The sequence below is a fragment of the Eutrigla gurnardus genome, assembly GCF_963514095.1.
Source record: "Eutrigla gurnardus genome assembly, chromosome: 5".
Classification (NCBI taxonomy): Eukaryota; Metazoa; Chordata; class Actinopteri; order Perciformes; family Triglidae; genus Eutrigla; species Eutrigla gurnardus.
This window is the reverse complement of record NC_139919.1, coordinates 12,500,855-12,526,837: the sequence shown is the minus strand read 5'-3', so window position 1 is coordinate 12,526,837 and position 25,983 is coordinate 12,500,855. Positions and strand designations below refer to the sequence as shown.

The 25,983-nt window shown below is 39.7% G+C and overlaps 3 protein-coding genes across 4 annotated transcripts; all 3 read right to left on the bottom strand.

Moving 5' to 3' along the window:
- Window positions 1–502: 502 nt before the first annotated feature.
- Window positions 503–4,040, bottom strand: ccna2 (cyclin A2). The gene is made up of 8 exons (XM_084009798.1): window positions 3,448–4,040; window positions 2,509–2,755; window positions 2,252–2,358; window positions 1,909–2,132; window positions 1,609–1,813; window positions 1,382–1,495; window positions 1,129–1,262; window positions 503–1,044 (listed from the first exon to the last, which is right to left on the bottom strand). The coding sequence occupies exons 1-8, from the start codon at window positions 3,670–3,672 to the stop codon at window positions 993–995; spliced, it is 1,308 nt and encodes a 435-aa protein (XP_083865924.1). The 5' UTR covers window positions 3,673–4,040; the 3' UTR covers window positions 503–992.
- Window positions 4,041–4,889: 849 nt separating this feature from the next.
- On the bottom strand, window positions 4,890–12,596 carry bbs7 (Bardet-Biedl syndrome 7). Of its 2 annotated transcripts, none has more exons than XM_084009402.1 (19): window positions 12,167–12,596; window positions 11,378–11,443; window positions 11,170–11,232; window positions 10,911–11,086; window positions 10,619–10,805; window positions 10,438–10,510; window positions 10,234–10,341; window positions 10,002–10,132; window positions 9,151–9,235; window positions 8,795–8,897; window positions 8,478–8,670; window positions 8,271–8,345; window positions 8,101–8,166; window positions 7,767–7,906; window positions 7,172–7,336; window positions 6,904–7,013; window positions 6,689–6,792; window positions 6,351–6,474; window positions 4,890–5,673 (listed from the first exon to the last, which is right to left on the bottom strand). In XM_084009402.1, the coding sequence occupies exons 1-19, from the start codon at window positions 12,200–12,202 to the stop codon at window positions 5,540–5,542; spliced, it is 2,139 nt and encodes a 712-aa protein (XP_083865528.1). In that variant the 5' UTR covers window positions 12,203–12,596; the 3' UTR covers window positions 4,890–5,539. The 2 variants fall into 2 exon arrangements, with proteins under 2 accessions (XP_083865528.1, XP_083865527.1); XM_084009401.1 differs by having other exon boundaries at window positions 8,101–8,169; window positions 12,167–12,595.
- Window positions 12,597–13,196: 600 nt separating this feature from the next.
- On the bottom strand, window positions 13,197–18,598 carry tmem33 (transmembrane protein 33). The gene is made up of 8 exons (XM_084009691.1): window positions 18,514–18,598; window positions 17,102–17,169; window positions 16,337–16,431; window positions 16,049–16,236; window positions 15,486–15,553; window positions 14,911–15,044; window positions 14,571–14,654; window positions 13,197–14,261 (listed from the first exon to the last, which is right to left on the bottom strand). The coding sequence occupies exons 2-8, from the start codon at window positions 17,147–17,149 to the stop codon at window positions 14,132–14,134; spliced, it is 747 nt and encodes a 248-aa protein (XP_083865817.1). The 5' UTR covers window positions 17,150–17,169; window positions 18,514–18,598; the 3' UTR covers window positions 13,197–14,131.
- Between the last annotated feature and the right edge of the window lie 7,385 nt (window positions 18,599–25,983).

Below are 25,983 nucleotides of genomic sequence, written 5' to 3'. Positions count from 1 at the left end.
CGAAACTAAAACCACAAATGAAAAGTAAAACGGTCAAACAGGAAGGAGGAGCTGCTGGACCTGAAGCCGGTCAGTGAACCAGCTGTTGATAAAACCAACATGTGGAGAAGTGGAGATGCGCTTTTTGTAGTCTATTATTGTAGTTTCTCCAGTGCAGACGCACGTCAATCGCCGGTGCCGATCATCAGCTGTCAATCAGCGGCCGCGTTATAATGACGTAGCTTTGTGACAGTCCGGTCGGATTCTCTGAGCACCGCGGCCGTGTTTTCCTAAATCCTTTTGAGTTCTCCTATCGCCTTTCCTTAACCCCGTGACGTTCCCCCCCCCCCCCCCCCCCCCAGAGGTCAAGGAATAGGAGTTAGGACCTTATTTTTTGACTATTCTATTGCACCCCTCATCTGAAGAAAGCCTCCAGGAAAAAAAAGAAACTGGTCCTCTGCTGCCACCATGAGTCCAATGTGACCATAAAGATGTAGACATGGAAGTCTTACGTTAAAGGAATTTATTTACAAGAGCCATATATTACAGTGCAGGTAGTGACTTGAAAAGGTAGTAACATCCAAGAAACCAATGTAATGAGACAGACTCCAATACAGACAAAACACTTTAATCTGCATCCCATGGGGCCCAAAAGGTTGCGTATCTCAAGAGTAACCAGCAACAATAATTGCTATCAATTCAACCTTGAAAGAAAAAAAAGAAAAAAATACTGGGTTGGGAGTACATCAGTTCCGTTTGTGACACTGTAGAGCAAGACATCTACATTTTGTCAGTGATTACAATTAAACATTAAAACTGCTTGATTAACCAACACAACTGTAGCATCTGGTATGAATGTCAAGATTAGTATATATATAAAAAAAATATCTTAAAAAAAAACAAGCACTACTCCAAGAAGAGCAGACCATGTAATTTGGAAGTGGCACACATCATTAAAAAAATAGAGTGACTGGGGTACAAAACTCTACATGGACATGGGGAGTGGCAAGAAGTTAGTTCAGAGTCAATTTAGTTGGAGCTTCAATAACGGAAACTTCAGAGTACCTAGAAAAGAAACCGAGTTTTAGAACATTTTCCAGAATGTATAAAAATATTGCATGAAAGTTTCGTAGCAGCCAGCATACTTACTTGGGGCCCTTGTACTTCTCCCGAACAGACTGCTGGGCATGCTGAGCAGCATTGAGGAAAATTTGGTGCAGATCCTCAACACATGGGATCAGGTCTTCCAGAGAGTAGCCAGTCATCTCTGACAAGGACTTTGACTGAGGAGGAGACAACTGAAGTCAACTTGCTTGTTTGCACAAGTCCAACCGACTGCTAGAGGCCTGCACAAACATCCTTTATACAATCATCCATTTAGCCTAGTCTACCTCAAACTTACCCATGAGCCACCAGTTACAGTGTTGTTTGCCAGGGTGTAGGCTGCAGCTGCCGTCTGTGATGGGAGATACTTCAAGAATAGATCTGAATCAACCAAACTGAGCTCCCCAAGGTACTGAAGGGGGGGAAAAAAAGAAAAGAAAAAAAGTCAGGGATATATTTGCCATTTTTTTAACAGCATGTTTTTGTAAAATACAAAACGCTTTACAATAATGGCTGCAAGCTCACCATTGCCAGGCTCTCAACCCGTTTGTTTACAGACTGGTTAAGGAAGTACTGCGTGAGAAACTGGTTGATTGTTGGTGCTGCCAGATCAAAGGAGAGTACTTTAAGCACCAGATGCTCCATTCTCAACACTTGCTTCTTTGTATAGGTGTCATCTGTGATGTAAACGAACTCTGCCACCTCTGGGGGGTAGATTTCTTCAAATTTCCTGCATTTGAACATTTAAATACCGGTAGTTAGACACCGACGGAAAGTCTGTTGAACACACCGTTTTTGCATAGATTGAATACAATGGCTACATACGATGCCAACAGCATGGCAGCAGTTCCAACTAGCTGAAGCTTCCCCCTAAGGACAGACATCGACGAGAGGAAGCGATCGATGTAGTTCACAGCCAGGTAGAGCGTCTCGTTCTGGAGCTTGTACTCTTCCCCAACCTCGACCAGCCAATCCACCAGGATGGCTCTCATGCTGTTGGTGATGTCAGGCTGCTTTTTCATGTAGCCTGCTTTAGGTCTAGTTTTTACCTGTGGACCATTACCAGCATGTTACTTCAGAGAGCTTATTTAAAAACAAATTACAAGATCATACACTGCAAGACACTGTGGCAGAGATGCTATTTGTAGCATTTCATTGAATATCTTACCTCCATCTCCCTCAGGTATGTGTGGATTTCAGCAGCATATTCTTGGACCTTGTTCACGTCAAATGGTTTCTCCTCCCCCTCAACCACAGACATGTCCATGGGAGAGTCTGAGCAAAGAAACAACATTTAGTGCAATGAACTCTAACCAAAGGAATAACTATTCTTCCAACTAAAGTTTCTATATTAAAGAGTATTTTTGAAAAATTAAAACACTAATTTGTAAAAAAAGAAAAAAAAAATACTTTTTTGCAACCCACCAAAGCTGAGATCCATTGCTGATGGCATATCAATGGTGGCCAAAGGCTGTCGGAGCCGTGCCACAGCACCGATCGAGTCAGGGATAGACTTCTCTTTGACAGCGGCAACCACCTGCTGTGGCTTGTTGATGCAGGTACCATCAGGCTCATCCACATGGATCTGGAAAGTGGGCTGCTTGGTAGGGGGCTTCTCTGTGCAGCTTTTGCCAAAATCTTCATTTTTACAGGACACGGGCTGTGATGACTCCTAGAAGCAGGGGGAGAAAAAAGTTCAGGTTTGTCCAAGGACATTTTTATATTCAGGCTGCATAAAAGCCTACAGTCAAGTGAATACATTTAAAAGTACCAACACTACACTTGCCACAGAAGAGAAAATGTCCATCTGACAAAACAGCTGCAACAATAAGAATGGTGATTGAACAAATTGGTAACTTGTGCAGGCAAACGTGAGTTAGTTTATTGGTGGAGCTTTTACTGCACAAGATGTCTTTAGCACGTTAATCCGTTTCCCCAGAAACCTGCATCTAAACTATTGATCACTCGTTTGAAGGAACACCTAAAAATTGTTATCGTCATTAGGGACGGAAGGCACAACTCACGTCCACAAGATAAAAATAAATCCAAGTATGGGTTGTATAATTAAAGCAGTTAACTACAGCATCAAGAGCATTAAGTGTAGCACTAAATGTGATATTAAAATGGCGGACAATCTGGGTAACAGAAGCTAACTTAAAGCTACATTTAAATATATATGCAAGTCCTAACACTCAAATGCAAGGCAAGCGTGGCAGTTTGGCCAGGTATTAGTCATGTTAACCGGCGATATAACGGGAATCGATTGCTTCCAAAAAAGGAACAATGGCATCCCCATCTTGATTAGTCTCATCGTTAGCAAACACTAGCTCGAGCTAGACCCTTAGCATTGTTAGGCAGACTGACCTGTTTCGTGCCGCGCTGGTTCTGGGTTTTGGTCCGCTGGTTGTTCTGCAGGGTCCCCAGAACGGTTCTGCTGCTGGCTGCTTGCTTCGGTGGAAGGTTCTCTTGGTTCTCATTTGCAGTAGCTCGGGGTTTAAGCGAGCCTCTCAGTCTTGACAGCATATTTTCTTGGTTATGAAGCTCACTCGCCGCGCTAACTTGTCCTCCGTTAGCGTTAGCTCCTGACATGTTTCCGCTCCAACACAAAGTCCAATCTGTATCCTTTCGCTTTACAAGGGTCTAACGTCACAGCTGGCGTGGGCTCTCGTACGTACAATATACCAATTTAGTGCCAAATGATTGCGTATGGACGGTTATGTGAAGGCTAGCATTAGCTGCTACCTTGCCGAGGAAGGTTAAAGAATCGTTCACAATCCAAACTAAGCTGTTGAGATGACAACGACTCCTGGAAATCCAGCGCTAAAATAATCAAAGCGGAGAAAAACAACATGCGCGGTGCAAATAATATTGAAGGCCAAATGTGGTTTTTAATTCGCCATACCCGTGGGCTCCAAAATGACTACAAACCTGCAAAGACGCCTGCTAACCCCGGTCCATACACAGTACACAGAAAACATTCAGAGGAGATGTTGCTTTCTCTCAGTTCAAGTAGCCCGCGAGGATTGAAACGGACCAATCACAGGCCGCTAGGCAGTGACGTGTCAAAAGTACGGGAGCCGTAAGGAGCGCTGTGTTCGCTTGATTGCAAATTAAAAACCGGTTTGACACATTTCAATGTAGAAGTCGCAAACGTTCAACTCTGGGAAGATTTTATATAGAATTCAGAGCTTTTACTTAACTAAAATGAAAATACCACAGTGAAAAGATACGGTGGAACAAAGAACAGTCCTGCATTAAAAACGATTAGCATCAAAATATGTAAAAGTAGGCTACTAGGCTGAAAATGCCCATTTCCTAATCATATACATGACATCCCTGCATTATAATTATTGTTGCATCTGTTCATCACTTTAATGTTGCAGGTAAAAGGGGAGCTAATTTATTATTTTTTTATTAATTGATACTGGAGAGCTTACCTTAAGATAGTATCATAATGTTGCATTTATATTTTTTATTAACATTCTGAAAAGTATATTGTAAAGAATGTTGTCAAATAAATGTAGTGTAGTAAAAGGTACAAGATTGGCTTCCAAAATGTAGAAGAGTAGGTAATATAAAATGTAAATACTCAAGTTAAGTTTTATTTTAATTGAATCTGCTCCTACCATATAATCTGATATAAAAACACTGTTGTCAATAAAACACACTCTCTCCATACCTACCTTCTAAATTGTGGTTATTTGGTGGAGTCATGATGATGAGCAAACACCCACCTTTTTTACTTTTGTCAGCAGTGAAAGAAGATTTCAGATCCTTTATTTAAAACCTTTATTTAAAACCACAACATACAAATTAAAGCTCTGTATTCAAAATACTGCTCTAAGGTACCACATCATTAACAGCAAAATATATATTTAGTGTTGAGTGCTCATAATGAAGCACAATGTTATATTATTATCTATTATTATAACAGATGCACTAATAGTTAGGCAGCATTTAAATGTTTAATGCTGGTTCAGCTGGGGATCATTTAAACACAGCCTCATATTTCATAAACTGATATTCTTATTAATGTTTGTTCACTATACTTTCCATCAGCCCCATGACTGATTAATCTTACAATGGTTTCAAATAACCTTTCATTTGTATTCCACATAGGGGGGACTCACAGTGCTATGATAATTCTGATATAAAAACATACATTCTATGGTTTAAAGTGGCTTATATTTGGTCACTGGAATGTCAAACCTCAACCAAAGCTCAAAACTAATAAAAAGAGGAACTGGCACTATACCTGGCAACCTTGTAGTGGTTTATTAATTACCACCCTTGGTTTTAAATGCCATCAAAATATATTATAAATATTTAAATATTGTACCATATTGAAATGATTTTGACACTGCTACTAATAATAATGAAACTTTTGTATTTACAAAAACAGCACAAAGAGAGACGCTAAAAGAGAAGTAAATAAATACCCATGGTTTACTTGACATCATGCCTCATTGAAAAAGTCTAACAGAGAATTTAAGTCGTAACTATCGAGTATCTCCAGCAATGAGGACACCTTGGTTTTCACGTTCTGGCCTTTAAACTTGAATTTATCGATGAAGAGGTCTGTGATCATTCCTATGGGAAAGGAAAAAAAAACATTATCTTAATGTTCATCATGTCATGCTCATGTAGTAGAACTTTACATTTGGGTAAGAGTCCTCCTGTAGCACAATTATAGCAATGATACTATAAATTAATTACAATATTAATAAAGATACATGGAGAGGAGGGATGAAAATCAGTTAATTGAAAGTGTCTGTGGATGTGTTAAATACAGTATGGACTTTATCTGTAAAACAACTATGAATTAAGTCAACTGGAATCTTCATTAGAGTTTGTTTTTTATGAATCATTCCTATATTTAACTTCTTATTACATCTTAATTAATCCTGTATTGAAATTCTTAGGCGCCCACTTATCCCACTTATCCCAATATGATTTGTTTTTAATCCAAAAGAGTTGATTCAGAGTGATTATCTTTGCTAAAAGATGTGACTCATCTGCTCCTCTCTTCAGAAAATCTCTTATCAAACCTCTAGCAATTGTTAATGGGAACAGATAACACTGTATTCATGTATATCTCTAACACATAACTAACTAAAACTCTCCAATAGAAAGGTCCCTTCATAAGCCACTTTTCACTTCTAACCTCTCCTGCACAATGTTTAATATATTTCCAAAATCTAATTCTCTAAATAGTATATTTTTTATATAGTATGTGTATATGTACAGGTAAATAAATAATGCTGCACCATAAAGCCTCTCGAGGTGCGCTGGCTGCTTCTTGTACTCCTCGAGGAGATTAGAGGACTCATCCAAGATGTTGCGATACTCTGGGATGAGGAAGTCAGCGTTCCCTTCGTGAACCTGAAGCTCCTACCAATCAGAGAGGAAGTGAGGTGAAGATAAGTAAGTGATGAACATAAATATTTTCCAATAAGCTTGTCAACAGCCTTGAAAGAATAGGTGATATGCAGCATTTAACCAAACGTGGCCACGTGGACATACACAGCAAATGTATTGAAACAGAGATGATTCAGCTTCAGCAGAGTGTTTTTTTCTGTAAGTGAAACATTTAACCGATACGTACTTTAAGTGCATCGATGAGCTGAACTTTTCGAGCCAATAACAACTGGTACTCCAGTTTTGGATGTATCATCTTCAGAGTGTGGCTCACAGAGTCATCATTGATATCTGGAAGATTAACAATCACAAATCTAGTTTAATAGGATGTAATTTGGTAGAGATTATCCCCTGGAATGTTGTATGTCAGCTGACCCTGAAAATGAATAATAATAAACCTACCATATGAAATGTTCAGATTGATTTTCCTCTTGGTCGCTTCTTTAGAGAGAACATCACTCAGTATGGAGATGGTAGAGATGTTGTCGGATTTGAAGTGACCTTCCCCTTTGCTAAAATGACAAATTCAGTTTATTTGCAAGTCAGTGGGAATAATATATTAAACATAAAAAACATTTGATATAGTCATCAGACGGATATAAAATCGTATAACCCCATGTCAGTTATCTCATAATCTATACAAATGTATATGCATTTTTTTTTTTTTTACCAGTAGGTGGCTTCAAGCTGTGTCCCAAGAAAGGTGTTATGGAAATAGAAAGTGATGCTCTCTCCTGCTGGTGTTTTTTCAGGCACCTCTGGCAAACAGAAGACTACCCAGGAGTGGATTTCTGCAAAACTGAACTGTCCAACCAGACTGAGCCTGTTCATGGGCCTGTAGGATAGACAGAGGGACAAACAAGATATATTTTGTTGGGTTAAAATCCTGATTAAACAACGGACCGTATACCAGTGTCACACAATTTAATTTTTATGGAGAAACTATTCAAAATAAAACATAATTATTAGCCACTTGATCCAGCTGTTGGTATGGTACATTGTTTTAAAGGCTTTCTTTAATAACATGTAACAATTGAATACTATTTTTTTGGTATAACTTCATGTCATATTGGCTGTTTTAGTTATAATTCATATAATCAGCCTGAACTGAATGAATTGAACTTCATTCATTGTGAACAAATCTGATGTGGGCAGCCATTGAGAGATCTAAAACCAGGCTAGCACTCCAGTGGGACTGACATTAGCTTGTTTTCGGACATGAACACAAACCAAACCTCCAGTTCAGATTTCTGGTTGTTCTTTACCTTTCTTGGTCTATGCTGTGGGTCCGCTGGTGGAGGGACAGAGGTTTGATCAGGTACTGGCGGACCTGGCATGTCTTTGGTTGCAGTCTGGGGGTAATGTAAGCCTGTAGGGTCCCATACTGTCCCTCGATAGACCTCACCTACAACAGTTGGTGCATCATTGAATTATTTGAGCAAATGGAATAGGTAGCTACAGAAATGTTTCTTCCATGGGTAAAGTGACTGATGCAATGAGCACAAGAGTACTGTCTGTGAAAATTACATGAAGGAAGACCCACTATGGAATTGTAGCTTTTCATGAAAGCTGTAAAAGTAGTTTGGATGCGAGTGTTACCTTGAGCTCGATTCTGGTCGTGTTAGCCTGACATCTGTACGTGGCCAGGAGGAAGTTGCCATTAGGCTGCTGGAGATAGAATAACGCTGTCAGGCCTCTAGGAGCAGCAGGTTCATTTACTTTTTTATAAATTATGTTTGTTCTGCACAGAAAGAGATTTGACAGCTCACCTCTGAATCACATTCGCTGAAACTGACAACAGCTGAGTTCTTATCCACATCCAACAGGTCTATAGGGACGTCACTCTGCGTAGGAATTTCATCTTTATGTTACATTTGACATGTTTATGTCCCCAACATGGGATCAAGAACATGATTTATATTATTAGAGTCTTTGGCACCAGAGGAGGTAACCACTGGGTAGATTAATGAGCAGACCTGAAGCAGAAGATTGTCGATGGCGGTCTGCACCTCAAGAGTGAGGCTGTAGCTGGCATCGTCCTGGCAGAGGGTGAACTTGTCATTGACGCTGAAGACGGGTACAGCAGAGATGGCTGTGCTCGACTGAGAGGTCTGCTGGTACTGCTCACGGCCCTGCAGGACTTTGACCTGCAGCTGCTCCAGCTCGGCCCTGGAAGGGAACAACGCAATTTCTCTTCAAATCATAATTAAACTGGTACATAGTAAGTCAAACACATAATAAGGCACAAGAACATACTGTGTAATAAGAAAATGAAGCACTTATTTGCCGGTACCTGAGTGCTTCTACTTTGGACTGGATCTCCTTACTCATTTTGACCTCGTCTCCAGGGCCGGCCTCAGCCTTCTGGGGCTCAGTGGTCAAACCAGTCACCCATCCTGAAAGAGGTAATGTCAGTAAAGCGGAATAAACGGTGAATCTCCTTCATCTACTTGACATTAATGGTTTGGTGATAAGAAACCCTACACGTGAGACAGTCCCAAACACTACTGTAAAGCTCCAATCAAGAATGAAGTCCTACAGACAGACTGATAGTTTGATAGGCAGAACAACAGTCACATTTTCTTCTCTGAGAGAACATTTAGGAATTCTAGGTGCACTGTTTTTAATAATCTTATTTTTTACTCTAACCTGTGTATGTGGCAGTCAAGACCTCATCAAAAGACTCCTTTCCCACGCAGCCACCCTGGATGGAAGTCACGCTCTCTGACAACACCTGAAGTTAGGAAAGACAGGAAACATCATCAATGATGAGTAGCAATTTTGAAATACAATAAAATGACCACAGACAGTGTTTAAGAAAAGGCCAGCAAGACATCAAGCACAGGGGAAAAATATAAAAATAAAAGCATTCAACCTTTAACCTTGAAAGTCGAGAATGTAGCTTCCTACATATCGTGGCGTATTTACAGGTGAAGTGGCAGGCGGGACATAACGTTGGGAGGAATTTTATGTGATTGTGGAAAAGATTAGCCCACAACGTTCTCTAGCTCTGTGCTGTTAAAGTTTGTAGAGTGATTGATGAATGAAATAATCAGATGATATTATTGCTTGGTAGTAGCTGATGTAAGCACGTGTCATATTTTGTTTTCCTAAAAGAAAAAAGATATTGCACTTTGATGCAAAAATACGAAGAAATAGTTTTTTTGTAATTTTGTTGGTTTATATTGTTAAATAGGTGCAAAATATGACCGGGGCTGTGATCTAAAAGGGTTAACGAGGAATTTTTCATTTGACCTCAACTTTATAATGTAAGTTATTTCTTCCTTATAATTTAAAGAAAAGGGACACTGACTTGAATAGATACGGCTATATAAACATTTATTTGACATAGTATGACTGCATGATACTGGCAAAATAAAAATCCTTATGTGTTAGACTATACTATATTGTAATTTTAAAACTATAAACTACAGTAAATTGGGATAGAAATTGGAGTAAGGAAATTGATAAAAGATGAGTAATGCTAGGTATAAACTCACATGCTCAAAGCGTAATGTGGGCTCACTGGCACTGTCAAAACCATACACCTCAACCGTCCCATCATCCCTGCCCACCAGGATGTCATTCACTCCGTCTCCCATAATGTCAAAAGTGTCGATGCAAAGGATTCCTGATGGGAGAAGGGAAATAGTTGGTATTAAACATATTAGTGCTTTGTATTTAATTGGTTAAAACATGCTCAACCCTGGTGTTGTCATGTAAACAACATACCTCCTTTCTTTTTCTCGTTGTTGATGTCCCATTTGTTTGCAGCTGAGCCCTCACTGATCTGGACCAATCCTATTTTGCCATCTGTAGTTCCATAGAGGATTTCCTCTCCTGTCGAGAAATCATTGATGTTATGTTACAACTGCTCCGTATTAAGCAGTCTTGTTTTATTGTTTTAGTACACAGCAAAAAAGGAGGTCTACTTGCCTCCGTCTTTGTTGTACAGTTCCAAGACAGAAGGAGGGCCAGGGACTTCAATGTCATAGGCAAGATCAGATCCCTACAGAATAAAAAAAAACCCACAAAGAATAATAACTCTCATCTAATTGTTTAAAGTGGAGCAACAAAGTGTATCAATAACAGAACAGCAAATATAATCCTGGTCTACCTGTAAGACTCTGAGTATCCGATCTTGGCACGCCAGGACTGGGATGATGCGAGTCAGGTTTGCTGAGGACAAACATGTGATATCATTGATTTTGTCTCCAGAGAGGTAGTAGTCTTGGTCCTTGCAGTCACAGTAGTGGTTGTAGATGTAACTCGCACACACAAAAAGGTCAGCGCCTGAGACATGCCTGAAAAAGAGATCACCAACAACGCTCAGTACAGAGAAAATCACAGTCCTGCATGTGTCAATCAATCGGTGCAGGTCAAAAGAAAAGGGTAGAAGTAGTTCATACATGGCGTTAATGCTCTCAGTGAGGTTGGCGTCAAAGGTGAGAAACTGTTTGCCTTTCTTGGTGAATCCTCGGACCTGAGAACCAGAACAAACAAAGATCTTCTCCTGTGGAGTTCCCACAGCTCCTCCAAGGTCCATTCTGGCTATTTTTGGCCCTGGAAGTGTTTTAAACACGGGCTGGAATAGAATAGTCACATTCCTTTGCATTAGAAAAATGAAATTCAACAATTTAAGATCCTGTAAGATAAAGACATACTCACCACTGCTTCTCCCTTCTTCATCCCAAAACACGTTAGTATACCATCATGATCAGCAACAGCAACCTGACACAAAGAGACAACAGCCAAGAACGATGATGCTAATGCTAAAAAACATAATACACGACTATAAACTCTAATACGTCTACGTTTGTATATCATATTAACTAACATTCTAACAATCATTACATTGTTCTGACAGATTTAATACCTTTTGGGTTGCCTTTTTCCCCAATGCTGGAAGCAGCCTCATAGTTTTCTGGGAAGTCACACCAACCTGTGAGCGGACATAGCAAAGGCAATTGTGTAACAAAAATTGACATGGGTTTATTCAGTGTTGCCAGGATCAAAACCACCTGAGATCAACTAAAACTGTTAACTCATATCAATTAGGGCGAAAAATATAATTGGTTACCATGGCTTTCGAGTAAAGATATAACAATTTATTTGCTTGTTAGATATTTATTTGTTGCTTTATGATAAGATAAAACAAGAGGAGAAATATATAAAATAACATGAGACAATGCACGGGTGTGATGAAAATTCCCCTGAGGTCTTGTTAAAGGAAGCTACCCAATATTAAAATATAAGACAACTGCCAGCAATTCACAGACAGACATGACAACTTTTTTATAATATCTAAAAGAACAAAAATATTACAATTTCCAGACATGGAATACAACAAAGACCAACTAAGAAAAATAAACAACAAGGAATAGAGCAAATATTTGCACTGCTCCCATAGTGCGTCGGAATAATACTATACTTTGAAGAAAAGAAAAAAACAGAAATGAGGAAGCATTAATAGATGTAGAAGATCAGCAGATCTGGTGACAGCAGTGGATCTGAGGCATTAGTCTATGCCACTGGAAAGAACTTTGTATTGCCGTGTGACTGAATGGTACTATAGAAATAAACTTGCCTCGTCAGCATGAAATACTTCTAAAAGGTGCTAACGTTAAATAAGACAAACAAACCACCGGCTGCACTTTAGTGTTACCTGAATATAATCGACACGATTGAGGTGGATCTCCATCTTTTCTCCACCGGTTGTCTTATCTTAAGAGGGAAAACTGTAACGTCCAAGGTAACGTTAGGTTATCCAGTCATAAAACGACCAGGACCATCAGCTGCAGTCCACCTAATGCCATTCACAACGCGCTGAAGACAATAGCATTGGCGAAGAGATGACTGAGATTATCCAGATTAGCTCAACACGCTAACGTTAGCTAGCAAGCTAATTGGCTAACAGGCTTTAATCACACGCCAACTATCCACTTTGGTGAAAGGGTGTGGTCTTTAACTAAATCTACCGAGCGACACCAAAACACCCGGAGCAGGTTAACTTTCGTATTTGTTGTCAAACTGAATATTAACAGCTAGCTAGGCAGTCTTCTGAAACACTTCAGGACCAGATAAACGCAGCGCCTGTTGTCACTGGCAACGCTTCGCCGTAACGAGCCGTAATGCCATTGGAAGAGAGGGCAGAGATTGAAGCTGTGTCCTGATTGGTTGGTTAGCAAAGCTGAGGCTGTGCAGTGGCTACTTTGTTAGGCACCCGTGCACTCTAATGCAACTCAATACAACAACTCTCTGATCAACTCTCAACTTATTTTCAAATCCTTATCCTCCCTATTCACTTACATTGAGTGGACAGCATAGTAGAAACACCTCTGTAAATAATGTAGGTCTCACTGCCACCAACTATGATCTCAATGTTAAAACATCACCTTCATGACAATATAATATCCTGAACCAGTATGGGCATCAGGAAAGTAGACTTTCACAGTAGACAGTAGACATTCACTCACACTCGTGTGAAACTCATGTGAAATATGAGTTCATTCATGTGTGAGTGAATGGGTGAATGTCAGTCATTCCTGTAAAGCGCTTTGGAGAAAAGCATTATATAAATGAGGCCATTTACCATTTATGTGTTGCATTAGATTATGCAGGTGTAGTGAATACAGAAGTCACACTAAGTGTATGTTGTGCCTACTAAACGAAATTATAAGCTCAAAACACCTTCCTATTCTTTAATATTTTATTGGTTAAATTAAGAGATTGTTTTATTCTCGTCATAAAAATGTGGTTTTTCCGTAGGCAAATAAACACATTTAACATGGCAGAAAAAAAATCAGAGCATGCTTTAGGCATGAAAAACTACATAGAACAAATAAATGAAGCAAATTCAAAACAGCTTTCAAAATGATAAACAAGGTGAGTATGCATACAAAACAGGACAGGCATTGTGCAACTCTTGAAATCTGAATCCGACAGCAAAATGTCTGGTACCTTAAAATATTCTATAAAATACAGCAGATATCTTGTTTGTCAATTAAATAGCCATTTTGACATTATACCTACATAGAATTTAGAAATTGTTAAAAGAGTGAGTTGATGGCATTGATAGAATACATTTTAAGTTAGGCATATAAACAAATCAGAACATTGGATGCGTTGTACATAAAAAAAAGGAAACTGGACCACGTAGAAACTCTAAACAAACCCCGTCCTCAGTCCATCCAAGGACAACATAATCATGAAAAATAATATTTTGAATTATGTATAAGCACATTTTCATTTAAGTTACGAATCTCAGAATGCTAATGTTTCATCATAGAATAAGCGATTTTCATGAATAAATAAGGACATAAAAGGAAACAAAAACAGCCAGTACATACGGATCACAATTGATGTCTACTGTGCAGTGAGGGGTCCCACCGCTTGAATGAGGTCACATTAAGAAGATGGGAAAAGAAATATCATGATGAGACTTCAGTGCATTACTGGCTGCTCTTCAACTGTACGTAAATATACAGAGAGGTTGGAGCACAGGCTGTAACGTTGACATTCAAAAAACAGTTCCTTCTGTTGATGGCAATGTCTGTCCTCATCAAAGTGTAAGTCACATCTTAAATGGTGGAAAAACAAAAACTAAGAAAACTATCTTTATGTTTAATAATCAGACCCCCGTGGGGGCGAGGCGGCTGATAAAGGCGATACTGCTGAGGCACATCTTCCTGAAGAAGGCGGGGCAGGCGGGCTTCATGATAAAGTGCTCCAGAAGAATTCGCAGCTCTGTGAACAAAGTGCTGGGGTGGAAACACATTTGTTTAATACTCAACTCCGACAGCCCAGTAAGGTCAATCCATATTACATTTCTAAATAGAATGCCACTGTATTGCATAATATCAGTGTAGCTGAAATATCAGACTTTCCATGGCTGCGAGCATTTCATTGGGGTTTGTAATAAACTGTATTTAAAATTAATCCTAAGTGTCAAATTATTAATGTCTCAGGTAAGCAGTAGCGATTGTTCACTAGGACAAGTTTTTTGCATTTTATCATTTACATCAATACCTGTGCTTTGTAACAAATCATTGTATTTTTCAACATCTTACCGGCAGTAGGGATTTCTTCTGGATGTATAGCGGAGTGTGAGGAATCGGTAGTAAATGAAAGGCAGCAGCAAGCTCCCCTGTCCACTGTCAAAAAGTGAAAAATGACTTTAAGTATAGATTGTTAAATGTTTTAAGAATACAAAAATAACAATAATAATTGTTATTTTTTCAGAACTTTTAAAAACATTAATAAAACTGCAGCAACCCAAGCAAATGGAACACCTGCAGATGCACCGTAATTTTCATGGCTGTTTCAGATTTCTAAAAAGTCTGACCTGCCGATTCAACGTTTTTTTTTTTTTTTTTTTTTTTTGGAGAAACACAAAACATGAGCACTTACCTGAAAAGCATAAAAACAGTAGCTGGCATTAAGAAGATCTCATTGCAGGCGATAAACTTGAGGATGTTCTGCTGATTGGATGTAAGTTTGTCCAGGAGGTTTCTGATGAACATCAGGCTGCTGGGGCCCACAGACTGCAAAGCAGAACATCATAAACTGACGAGTGACAACAAAGCTGCAGTTCGTGAGGCTTAAGTGAGGCAGAGTTTACAAGAAATACTGTCATACATGTTTCACTAACAGCATTAGAAGTTACAGCTGGTGGCTGCCGCCTTACACTGTTTTCACCGTTCACACTGGAAGCGCTACGATTGGCTCCTTTTGGTGCCCATGAAAACCAATTGGGCTGTTCACGCAGGACATATCCCTCCCACATGACCAAATTTCCAAATTCATCCACTATATTTATGAGGAATAGGCTACTGTCACTGCTGCTTGTGAAAAATTACATATTAATACAACATATTCCTCAGATGTGTCTAAAACAGAGTGAGCATGACAATCACACCCACAGACATACAATTGGCATAGCGCAGTGCTTCCGCGTACAGTGAAAAAAACATTATTATACTCACATCAAGGACTTTTTTTGTGTAGGTAGTTGCATGAAGCAAGGAGAAGAGGAAAACTGGGAAGATACTCACTGGACACAAGTATTAAGGATCAACATAAAAAGACATTAAACCCCTGAGATATAAAGAGTTGTGTATTATGTTTTAATGATTAAAATCATGGTATCATTATGGGACAAATCTGAACCCCTGAACATGCAGTGTGGTACACTGTGGACAGGTCGCCAGTCCAACACAGGGCTGACATGTAGACACACAAAACAAGTCACACTCACACCTACGGGACATTTTATGTCCCATATGTGTAGGTGCAGGTAGGTGTTTACAATGAACCTATCCCCATCCTGCATGTCTTTGGACTTCGGGAGGAAGCAGGAGAACCCGGAGAGAACCCACGCTAAAATGGGGAGAACATGCAAATTCCACACAGAAGGAACCGGGGAATCGAACCGGGACCTTCTCCCTGTGAGGCAACAGCCCTGTGCACCGAAGTTATGAGACAGATTTCAACTAGATACCCAGCACATACATTTGTCTTTTCCCAGTATTTGTAGGTGAAAGGATACTTGTGATGGGGTAGGAGTTGACCAGGATGAGTGAGTAGAGTAGGTAATGGCAGCTATCCTCCTGAAGAGCTTGGGCCAGGAAAGCTCTGCTCAGCTGAAAGCGTGGAAGTCTTTGATGCAAGCGAAGAGCACTGGTGAGGGCATTCGCCAACAAGGCTCGCTGATAGAAGTTAGCTGCTGCATAGGGTCTGAAATACACAAGCAGTCAAAGAATCTGACATCTATTCAGGCTTGGAGAAAGGAGATTGGGTGAGTGAAGTGTGTTGAGGATGTGCAGATTGTACTCACCCCAAAATTGGTAGAATAAACATTACAGAGCAGTAGACGGTGAAGAGTCTTGAAAGCCACATTGCAGTTTCCAGCTTGTTACTCATTAAAAATTGCTGTGGAAGAAAAAAAGAAAGAAAAAAAATACATTCAGAAGTTCTGGGCACATAATAACAGAAGGAAATGCGATGCTAAGTGGTGAACCTTCGGCGTCACTTATGATTTCACATCATGAGTGAAAGGTGTAAATTGTTAACTCTGCTAGGGAAAGAGGTAAAAGTGCTGGAACACTATCATGACAGAATCTTTCGTTTTCTCATGTATGCTGACAACCAAGCTGCTAAGGCTCAGACCTTTTCTCAGCCAGTCTCATCAGTAAGCATAAACAAACGAGACCTAAGATAAAAACAACTAAATTCTATCCAACAATTTCTTAGGTTAGTTGTTAATTGTAGAGATGAACACAAGGAACACATGCCCAAAATACATGGTTGGAAAAATAAAGCACGGCTCTGAAATAAATATCACCTTTTAGAAACACATGAGGTTTAATTTATGAGGAATCCATTTTTAATAATCTCGGAAAACTGAGATTTCCACAAAGTTTGGATGACTCCGTAAAGGGGCTAGCCATATCCAAACTGTAGAAAACATTACATGATTGCTTCTGTAGACTGATAAACACTCCTTGAGACAAGAATTTTCTATGTAATATAAGTAGAGTGCATCTTTGAAGGTGAGAAATGGTTGGAAGATGCAAGTGTGTGGATCAAACAGCCAACTTACCGCAGGCCCTAGCTGGGGAGGAGGACTTTGTTGGTTTGTGTCAGCCATCTTTGGGAGTGTAGGTTTCTCTAGTGGAAAGGAAAAAAACATCATGAAGCAATATGGAGTTGTCACACCAACAGGAGTCACAAGTAAATACTTGTAAACATTTCTCAGGGCTGCAACTAAGCATTGTTTTCTTAATCCATGTGCCTGCCAAATATTTTCTATCGGGAAATATTAAAAAACATAATTTCCCACAGCTGTGTATTCCAAATGATTGTTTGCCTGACAAACAGTCCAAATCCCAAAGATTTATGAGATTAACACACATGACAAAGAGCAGCACCAACTCCTCACCGTTGAAGCTGGAATAACAGTTTGACAATCTTCAAAATAGTTGCCAATTAATTTCCTGTTAAACTAATAGACTGATAGTCATGTCCATTCTATCCAATAAGCTCAAGGTTGCAGGCAAATCTCACTTGCCAGATTTGTATTGCTGGTGTTGCTTTATAGTATTTATGTAACATTGGCTTGTAACTGATTCTAGAGATGAATCGCTATGTTTGTACTTAGTTACATCTAACCGCTACAACAGAGACTCATTTACAGTACCTACTTTACTTTGTATGTCTTTTCTTTCATTCTATTCCGTCAAATAACATTAATTTCTATTCACTCCCCACCTTTACCAATTGTTGAGTGACAGAAAATTAATTACAAGGAAATATTTTGATAACATTAGGGAGGTGTCAGTTTGCAGTCTGGCTAATTCTGGTGGCATTTATCACATTTTTCAGGTGATTTTCTTTTAGAAAACTTTGCATTGTAAGGCATTATTTTTACACTGGTATACGTCAATTAAATGTACAATGCAAGACGTTTACTTGTTACTGGTGTGAAGAAGTACTATAGCTAATTCAGCTGAGGAAAATACGAAGACACTGGCCTTTAAAAGTGAATGCGTTTAACTCTTAGAGTAACCTTCATGCGAGAAGCAAAATAAGAACTATTTAACTTCTTAAATGAACAATGCTACAATGCTAGCTCGGATACCCACCTAGCCTTCACTAGTTCGGGTAACGTTACGTAACGCTAAAGCCTAACGTTAAATTAGTTTATTAAATGGTGGACCGATACAAATGGAAAACGACTAACGCATGGATCAGTATGTACCAAGTCTGTAAATTATCAGTTATAACGTCGGTGGTTTATTGATGCTAACGTGACGCTAGTTAATGTTAGCAGGTGGCTCTAGAATATTCTCACCGTTACCATCGTTACTAGCATTTGAGCTAAACCCTCCGCTAAAGTTAGCTTCCTCGCTCGCCCTGGTTACGCTGACAAACATTAGATGTTTAAAGGAGCATGGAAAGAATGAATAAACCTGATTGGATATACATTCAGCAGTTACAGAGAACATAGCTTACCAATGTTACAGCGTCGAACAGTTACGTTGCTTGCTAGCTTAAAATGACAGACTGCTGGTCATCACACTGAATGAAGTAAATGATCAGCTGACCTTCCGGAGCGACAAGGAACGTGCTTCTCGCGAGATTTGAGAAAGAGCGTTCCCGGCTAGTTTCCTTGCATCATTTCCCTCTATGGGTAAAACGACTGAACTGCATTAAGAGCTCATCCCTATGAAGTTATTTATTGTCATGTGCAGAATTACTGAGAATAACCATGCTCATTAAATATTTATGAAAATAAAATTACACAAGTAAAAAAAAAAGAGAGAATCTAAGACATAAAGCAGCTGCCCTATTCAGCAATGAACCGTTGTAGGCTTACACCCTACGGTCAATATTTTTGTTCATTCCTGTTCTAAATTGGACAGCACTTCCACTTAAAAAAATGTTGTTTTATTATTAAAAATATATGTTATGTCTTTTGACTTTTGCATGCATTTATCGTGAAATACCCAAACACCAAGATATATTTCTTGTATGTGCAAACACGTTTTCTGATTTCAATCAAATTGTGCAATCATTAAAATAGAGAGATAAAGTATAATGCATTGGCATGCTTATTTTTGGTTATTGTAAAAATGGGAACATTTTGTTATAAGTCTACAAAGCTACAATTAAGTTAGTGTGTTGAGTATCACATCTAAAAACGCACTTCACAAAGAAAAAGGCTTCGGAGTGCGTCTGCGCAGTGGTCAACGCCCACATTTTAGAGCACAAGCGGACTCCTCTTTTTTAGGGTTGAGACTGATTGCTATAGCCTACTGGTTGGATCATTATCATTAGAGTGTCGGGTATTCTAATTAGAATTTAAGAAATTACAGAATAGTCGAACCTTCGTTTTTATCCAAATGATCTTCCGCTTCATTGGTCAGTTTAAATGTCGTATTGCAGACCGCCACAAGAGGGCGCACTCGACCAGACTACTATGTTCCTGCAGGTTGGCCTATAGCCTCTGTTGGATGATTATTTTAGTTTTAAGTGCACCTTATTTGGTCTCAACATGTTTTAAAATCTTACATCTGACTGCTACTGTAGCGCATATATCCGCAGATTATTGGCACCAGTGTCGCAGGATGATGTGTTTGCTGCAGATGCCATTTGAAAATATAGGCAGTGTAAGCACTGTAGAATCTAATTATTTCTTTGCAAAACCTAATTAGGCATTAAAAAAGGTTAACGCCAGCGCCTGAAACGTTTTTGTTTAATAATCCCATTACTGACGGCTCATCATGTATAAAATGGTGCAGGAGGACACTAAGTTTCCACTTGTTAAAGGGAATCTCTGAGAAATAGTCGCAGATTTTTTTGACACTATCTGCGACTGGGAATTAGACTTATAATTAAACTGCGGAGACTCAACTCAGCACACAGAGTAAGTAGGTCCTGCCTTGCATGCATTTTCTATGTTTAATTGACGTTTCTGTCTGCTGCATTGAAGCACTGTCTCTATTTTCTGTTTGTTTTTGTATACGTTCCTTTATCATGTCGTCTAATCTGTCGGGCATTGCAGAACTCGCTGAATAGGTAGCGTTCAGTGAAAATAGAGCTTGAGGATTTTTTTAAGCGTCAGCTCCTCTCGGACCATTACCAGTCACCAGAGAGCTCAAGGTGAGAATTTAAATGAGACAACATGTTCTGCCGCAATTTTAATTTGACCAGGCTTCTGAGGAAGAACTGATTCAGAGACAAGTTTCCAGAGAGAGAAATGTCCCGAAATACTAAATTATGAATATTGTAGCGGACGGAATATGAAAGGGATGTTACAGTCGTTACAGCAAAGTAGTCCCGACCTGGGTTGAGGGTTGACAGGAACACGACGCATACACAAATAAGGAAATGATTTGGTCTTATTTAAAGTAAACGAAATGTTTTCTTCCAATTAAGATGAAAGTGTAGCCTGCTTGAGGTAAATCGTTTTCAGGTTTTTCTTCAGACGATTTCAAGCAGTTCGATTCCCTATCTTTTCCTGTGCATCGGCCAAGTTCTTCAACAAAGACAGGTTCCTATATGTTATATAATAAATCACTTCCCATTTTAAAAGGATAAATAAAGATCATAATCGAAGATGAAATTAAAAGCACAATCAGGGATTATTTTAGAAGAATAATACCATGCAAAAAATAGAAAGGTAATTACAGCTGGATGATGATATTGCATGAATAATGTAGGTTTCTGCAGTTTACGTTGGTTTTACGTTTGATATGATTATTATTATTATTATTATTATTATTATTATTATTATTATTATTATTATTATTATTATTAGGCTATCGTTGTTGTTATATTATCATTTGTATCATTATAATATTTTAATGGCTACATTGAGGAATGCTACTAGGCTACTATTTATACAGCAAACAAAATCCACTATTACTATAATCATATACCTAATAACAACAACAATATATTTTATATAAGCGACCCTCGATTTTCAACCTGCGCTCTCTTCACTCCCACATTTTATTTGGTGATTTCCTTTAAAGCTCTCAGCAGAAAGAAAGAAAAGACTAGAGCGTGAGTGACAGACCAAAGTGAAAGCTTTCTAAGAGAAATAAACCGTGGTGTATACTGAAAGGAATGCGCTTGTAATCGCTCTGTCTCCGTCTCTGGATCTCTTCGGCCCAAAACAAACAGGGTGTGGTAAAGGGATGAAAATCGGGACAAGCGAGGAAGAGGACGGGGAGAAAGAGCCGGTTTGATAGAGAGGAAAAGAAGGACACGGTGCATTTCCTTCAGACTGGTTAAAGAAACAATAAAGCCAGTTATCAACAGGCTTCTCCGCCTTTTATCTCTTTGTTGCGCGACTCCTGGAGGCGTTTCACACAAGTCACAAGAGCGTTCACCATTATTTCAGAATTCACCAAACTACACACGGAGTTGTGTTTTAATTGCGTCACTATGTTTGGAATTAAAAAAGAAGGAACATGTAAAGTGACCAATAGATCAATAAACGAACACGTCAAATCAGTGCTCAATAGACGCTCACCTTTCGCTTTGTTTTGCATTTTTGTGATTTACTGAAAAGGGAAAAGGCGACTATTTGCAAAACAGATCAAAATCACTAAAATGATAAGATCATCTCTGACATGAACTCTCCTCTCGAGTGTAATATTTTCTACAGAATGAAGGTCAGAATTTGGTTGTTATTTGGCCTCTTTATTATTTAGATTTTTTAGCAGATAATACAAGTTTGATGAACAATATGTACATCTGCCTTCAGTATGTCCAGGAAAAAGAAAAGTGTGTGTTGCTTCTGGAAGAACACGTGAAGCTTTTGAGGTTCAAGCTGAATAAAAAAAAGGCTCTTTTGTTTTTATCAGATCATGCAACATTTTCCAAAAAGCTCCTCTAGATTAAACACTGCTGTAAATTCAACATGTTGAATCTTGGTATTTGGCCAATTTGACTTGTTCTACCTTAATTTGAGCAAAATCAATAGATAGGCCTACTTCCTTGCAGTATTTTGCTGCTTGAACACAACTGTTCTATGCATGTGATCAGATTCAGCAGGCTCTCCTCTCAGCTTTCATCACGCAAGGCATCCATTTCATAGAGAGGGCTGTGACTTGTAAAGCGTCTGATGCTGCTACACATTTATAAAGGTCTTCGCTGTATGCTATTGTATATATATTTAGACTCAGAACGCTTTTTATTTATACCTCCACACTCACATCTGTGCACAGGTGCAAAGATGGAACCTTCACTGAGATCCTGTTGCTGTTCGATGCAATTACCAAGGGATTTCAGGAAAAACAAAGGTTTTGGAGACTAAAGAGTTCAATCTTAATACAATTAAATTGTGCCCAAACTATGTGTTTATAATATTTTAACTGCAGTGTCAGGACAGAGCTTTGTTTCTATAAAAATAAAAATTATGTATATTTTCAAAATAAAATTGCTACAATATTTTATAAATGACAAAAGTAATCAAGATACCTAGAGGGGACTGGATTCATGTTGTCTTTGAAGTGAGCAGCTCTTCCTTATGAAGGCTGGAGGGAATCTGATGCCCACAATGAGCCTCGAGCCAGAAACGATTGCCATAGAAAGCCAACGGGTATCCACCAGAAAGCTGACTTTTCCCTTTTTGGGAGTAAAGCTATGTTTGTTTCTGGGTTGAATGGGGGTCTATAATGGAGCTGATGGCATCAGGATTGTCATCACAAATGGTCTGGGCGTTTTGCAAGGCTGCTTGACAGAGCCTATTATGTCATTGGTCACGTCCCTCCACTCCTTGCTCGCTTGGGCTTGAATGGGAGTGAATTAATCAAACCGTTTGAGAGTGATCAGCCAACTTAATGCACTTTGTGTCAAGGTCTACAGCGATCCGAAACCCCCGGCCTCCCCTCTACCTGCATCTGATCACATCCACGGTTGAGCTGCAACTGGACTGTAAACACAAACATTCAATGTGGCACTGAAAACAGAACAGATTGATTCAATGGACCTTCAAAAATGTCAAGATCACTTAAACAATCCTACAAGGACTTGTGGTGTTTCAACATTGAGTTTACATTGAAATAAGAGTCACGACCAAGGAGGGATTGCCAAAGAGATACTGATACTTTAACAGTGTATTTTTCTTTGGGTGCATTTGTGATGATCGGCAGATGACCAACAACATATCGTTTTTATTCTCTGTCTGAGAATTTATTATCAACCTACATTTACTGTTAAAAAGGTGTAATTATAATCATGCAATTAGCTGATTTAATTTATCCCAAACAATTGATGAATTTCCAACCAATAGGAGCCCATTAGATGAAATTAAATATCTGTATGTCTGGGGATTTACAGTTCTTTTAATGAGTGCGGCCAAGGGAAATACTGTGACACCTATAATTGGATGTCACTCATAATTTGGATAAATTGTGTGGAAAATTCACCATGAGGACTTTTGGAGTTCAGCAGACAAACTGAAAAGCCTCCTTTGAAATGATCTATGTGCTTTACAGAATACATATTCATACACACACACACACACACACACACATATAAATATATATATTACATCAAAGCACAGCCATCGTCACATTTGCTTTTCAGGAGGGAAAATGGTCCAACTGGTCCAAAGTCGAGCGCTGTAAGGTTATTGCTTCATCAAGCGCAATCGAAATGTGAATTAATCAAAGCACTCGCTGCGTCACAGCACGTATGCGCGAGCATTGTTTGGCTGTAATGGATGGCTTTAAAATCTCACGTTATTATTTCCCGTCATTTCTGGAAACATATTGAACATTTATTGCATATATATTAAAAATTACGCAGTCGTCGAGAGAGGCTGATGTCTCTTTTATTGAGGCGCACCGAGAGGTGAGGTCTCCCCGGATCAATTTCCCTGTCTTGTTACTCCCGCAAGAGGATGTTTGGAAAATGCCTGCACCGCTAAATTGATTCAGAAACGAATTCATAACTTGGGGGGTTTAAGCAATTTTGTGGCACCTATTTTTTTCACCCCTATCTTTTCCTTTATTTCGCGTTTGATTGCTTGAAGCAGCAACACCAAGTTTTAGATCATTTTACTTCTCGTTGAAACCGGTTTATTCTCAGTTCTGCGGCCGTTAGTCCAAAAAAATGCATTTAATACACTGGGTTTTGGGTGGCTTCACAAACATAGCCATTAAGCAGTCACAATGCTTTTATTGTGCACTTGATCTCAAAATAGAGGCTGGTCTGACTGCAGGGTCCAGACGAACCTATGGAAAAGGCCTCGTCTTTGTCTGCTTGTACGGAGATGAATGGCCCGTGTCAACCAGATGATTAGTTTGCGCTATTAAATTGTCAAAAAGGAAGGATTTTCCCCTAATAGTGCCTTTTCGCGAAGAATTATGGAATTCAGAGTTGTTTGCGACTGCGGGGAACTTGCAGGGCTTCGCAGGGGCGAGGGCGAAGGTCAGCCAGAGTTCTCAGCGCTGCGGCCAGTGTGGCAGCAGTCAGAGGGACGCGGAGACAAATGTCGGCCCTATTTCCTACAAGCTGGAAAGATTAATCTCAGCATTGTTTCACATGAAGGATATCCACGCAGTGACACTGTGGTTCAACAAGCTGACATGGGATCATTTGTCAGCGCATCAGCGAGAATTCACGTAAAATATAATTTAAAAAATCCGTGCGTAAATGCGCAACAACGTCAAGAGCGCGACATTTCCGTCACAGGGAAGACTCGCGATAAGAGCAAAACATCAACGGGCCTGAAGAACAAATCCAACTTAAACGCGGCTCGTTTTTTAAAACAATTAAAAAGTGCGTTGGTGCACCTGCGAACGCCAGACATCTCCCCGCACATGAGCCGCGTTTCTGCGTGTCACCGCTGCCATGCTCCACCCGGGAAACCCCTTTCTCTTTCTGCTGAACCTCTATTCTAGTGCCAAGGTTTTGTGTTAAATGTTAACAACTTGGCCCGATCCATTTAATCGCAAACAAAAAATCTATGTTGACTCTAACACTCGCCTCCTTTGTGCCCATTGTGCGCCTGCCCTCACTTGAAGATTTATGTTTTTTTGATATTAAATTCCTTCTGTCATCAAGACTGCTCTCTTGTTTACTTTTCTTGACCCATCGACCTCGTTCCCCAAACTTTCCCATATTTAACGCGGGACCGCACCCTCGCCCCCCAACTTCTGCTCTACAGCTGAATGCTGCTGGCTCCTTCTGTTGGCATGTGCTGTTTGCACTGTTCTTGAACTTCAGTGTGCTGCCCTGTCCCCGTTCTGTACTTTGAACCCTGCGGAACAATATCCCTACTGAAAATAAGGCCTTATTGTTGTCAAACCCTGTGGCTTCAATTCATCAGATAGTAACTCCCTGTATCTCCAGTTTTGATATCATTCTGGGCCACTGTTTGCTTATAGCTGTCATGAGGATCATATTTTGGTCAATGTGATGAATTGCTAGCTGGCCCTTAATGTCCCCTAAGCTTTCACATCAACACAACCTTCACTTGATTTCTGCCCTTCAGTCACAAAATGCAAACTGCATTCACCCAGTGTTGACGCATGCTGACGGATGTCCATATACCTTTTGCCGTATATGACGTCCATGTCGCCTATACAAGCCTCCCTCTGCTGCCCAGCTTGCTAATTAGTTAAACAAACGCTCATACTAATGATCCCACTGGCCTGGTGAGCTCTGGGGTTTTTGTTCGCAGACTTTGCGCCAGCTATTCCTGCTGGAAACTTGGCCCCGCTGACCCGAGCTATCACGGCGCTGTGGAGACGGCTGGGCCGCCCTGTCCGGAGTCCAACCCCCCAGGGGCCAAAGGGCAGCGTCCGAGGCCCGGGAATGCCACCACCAGCTGCTAGCGGTGACACCATTTACAAAGGGGGCTTGGTGAGCAATCCTTCTATGTGTTGTCAGTGTTGTGACAGAGCTGGCGTGACATTTATTTACTCTCTCATACGACCAAAACAGCCAGTTTGGTTTTAGTTG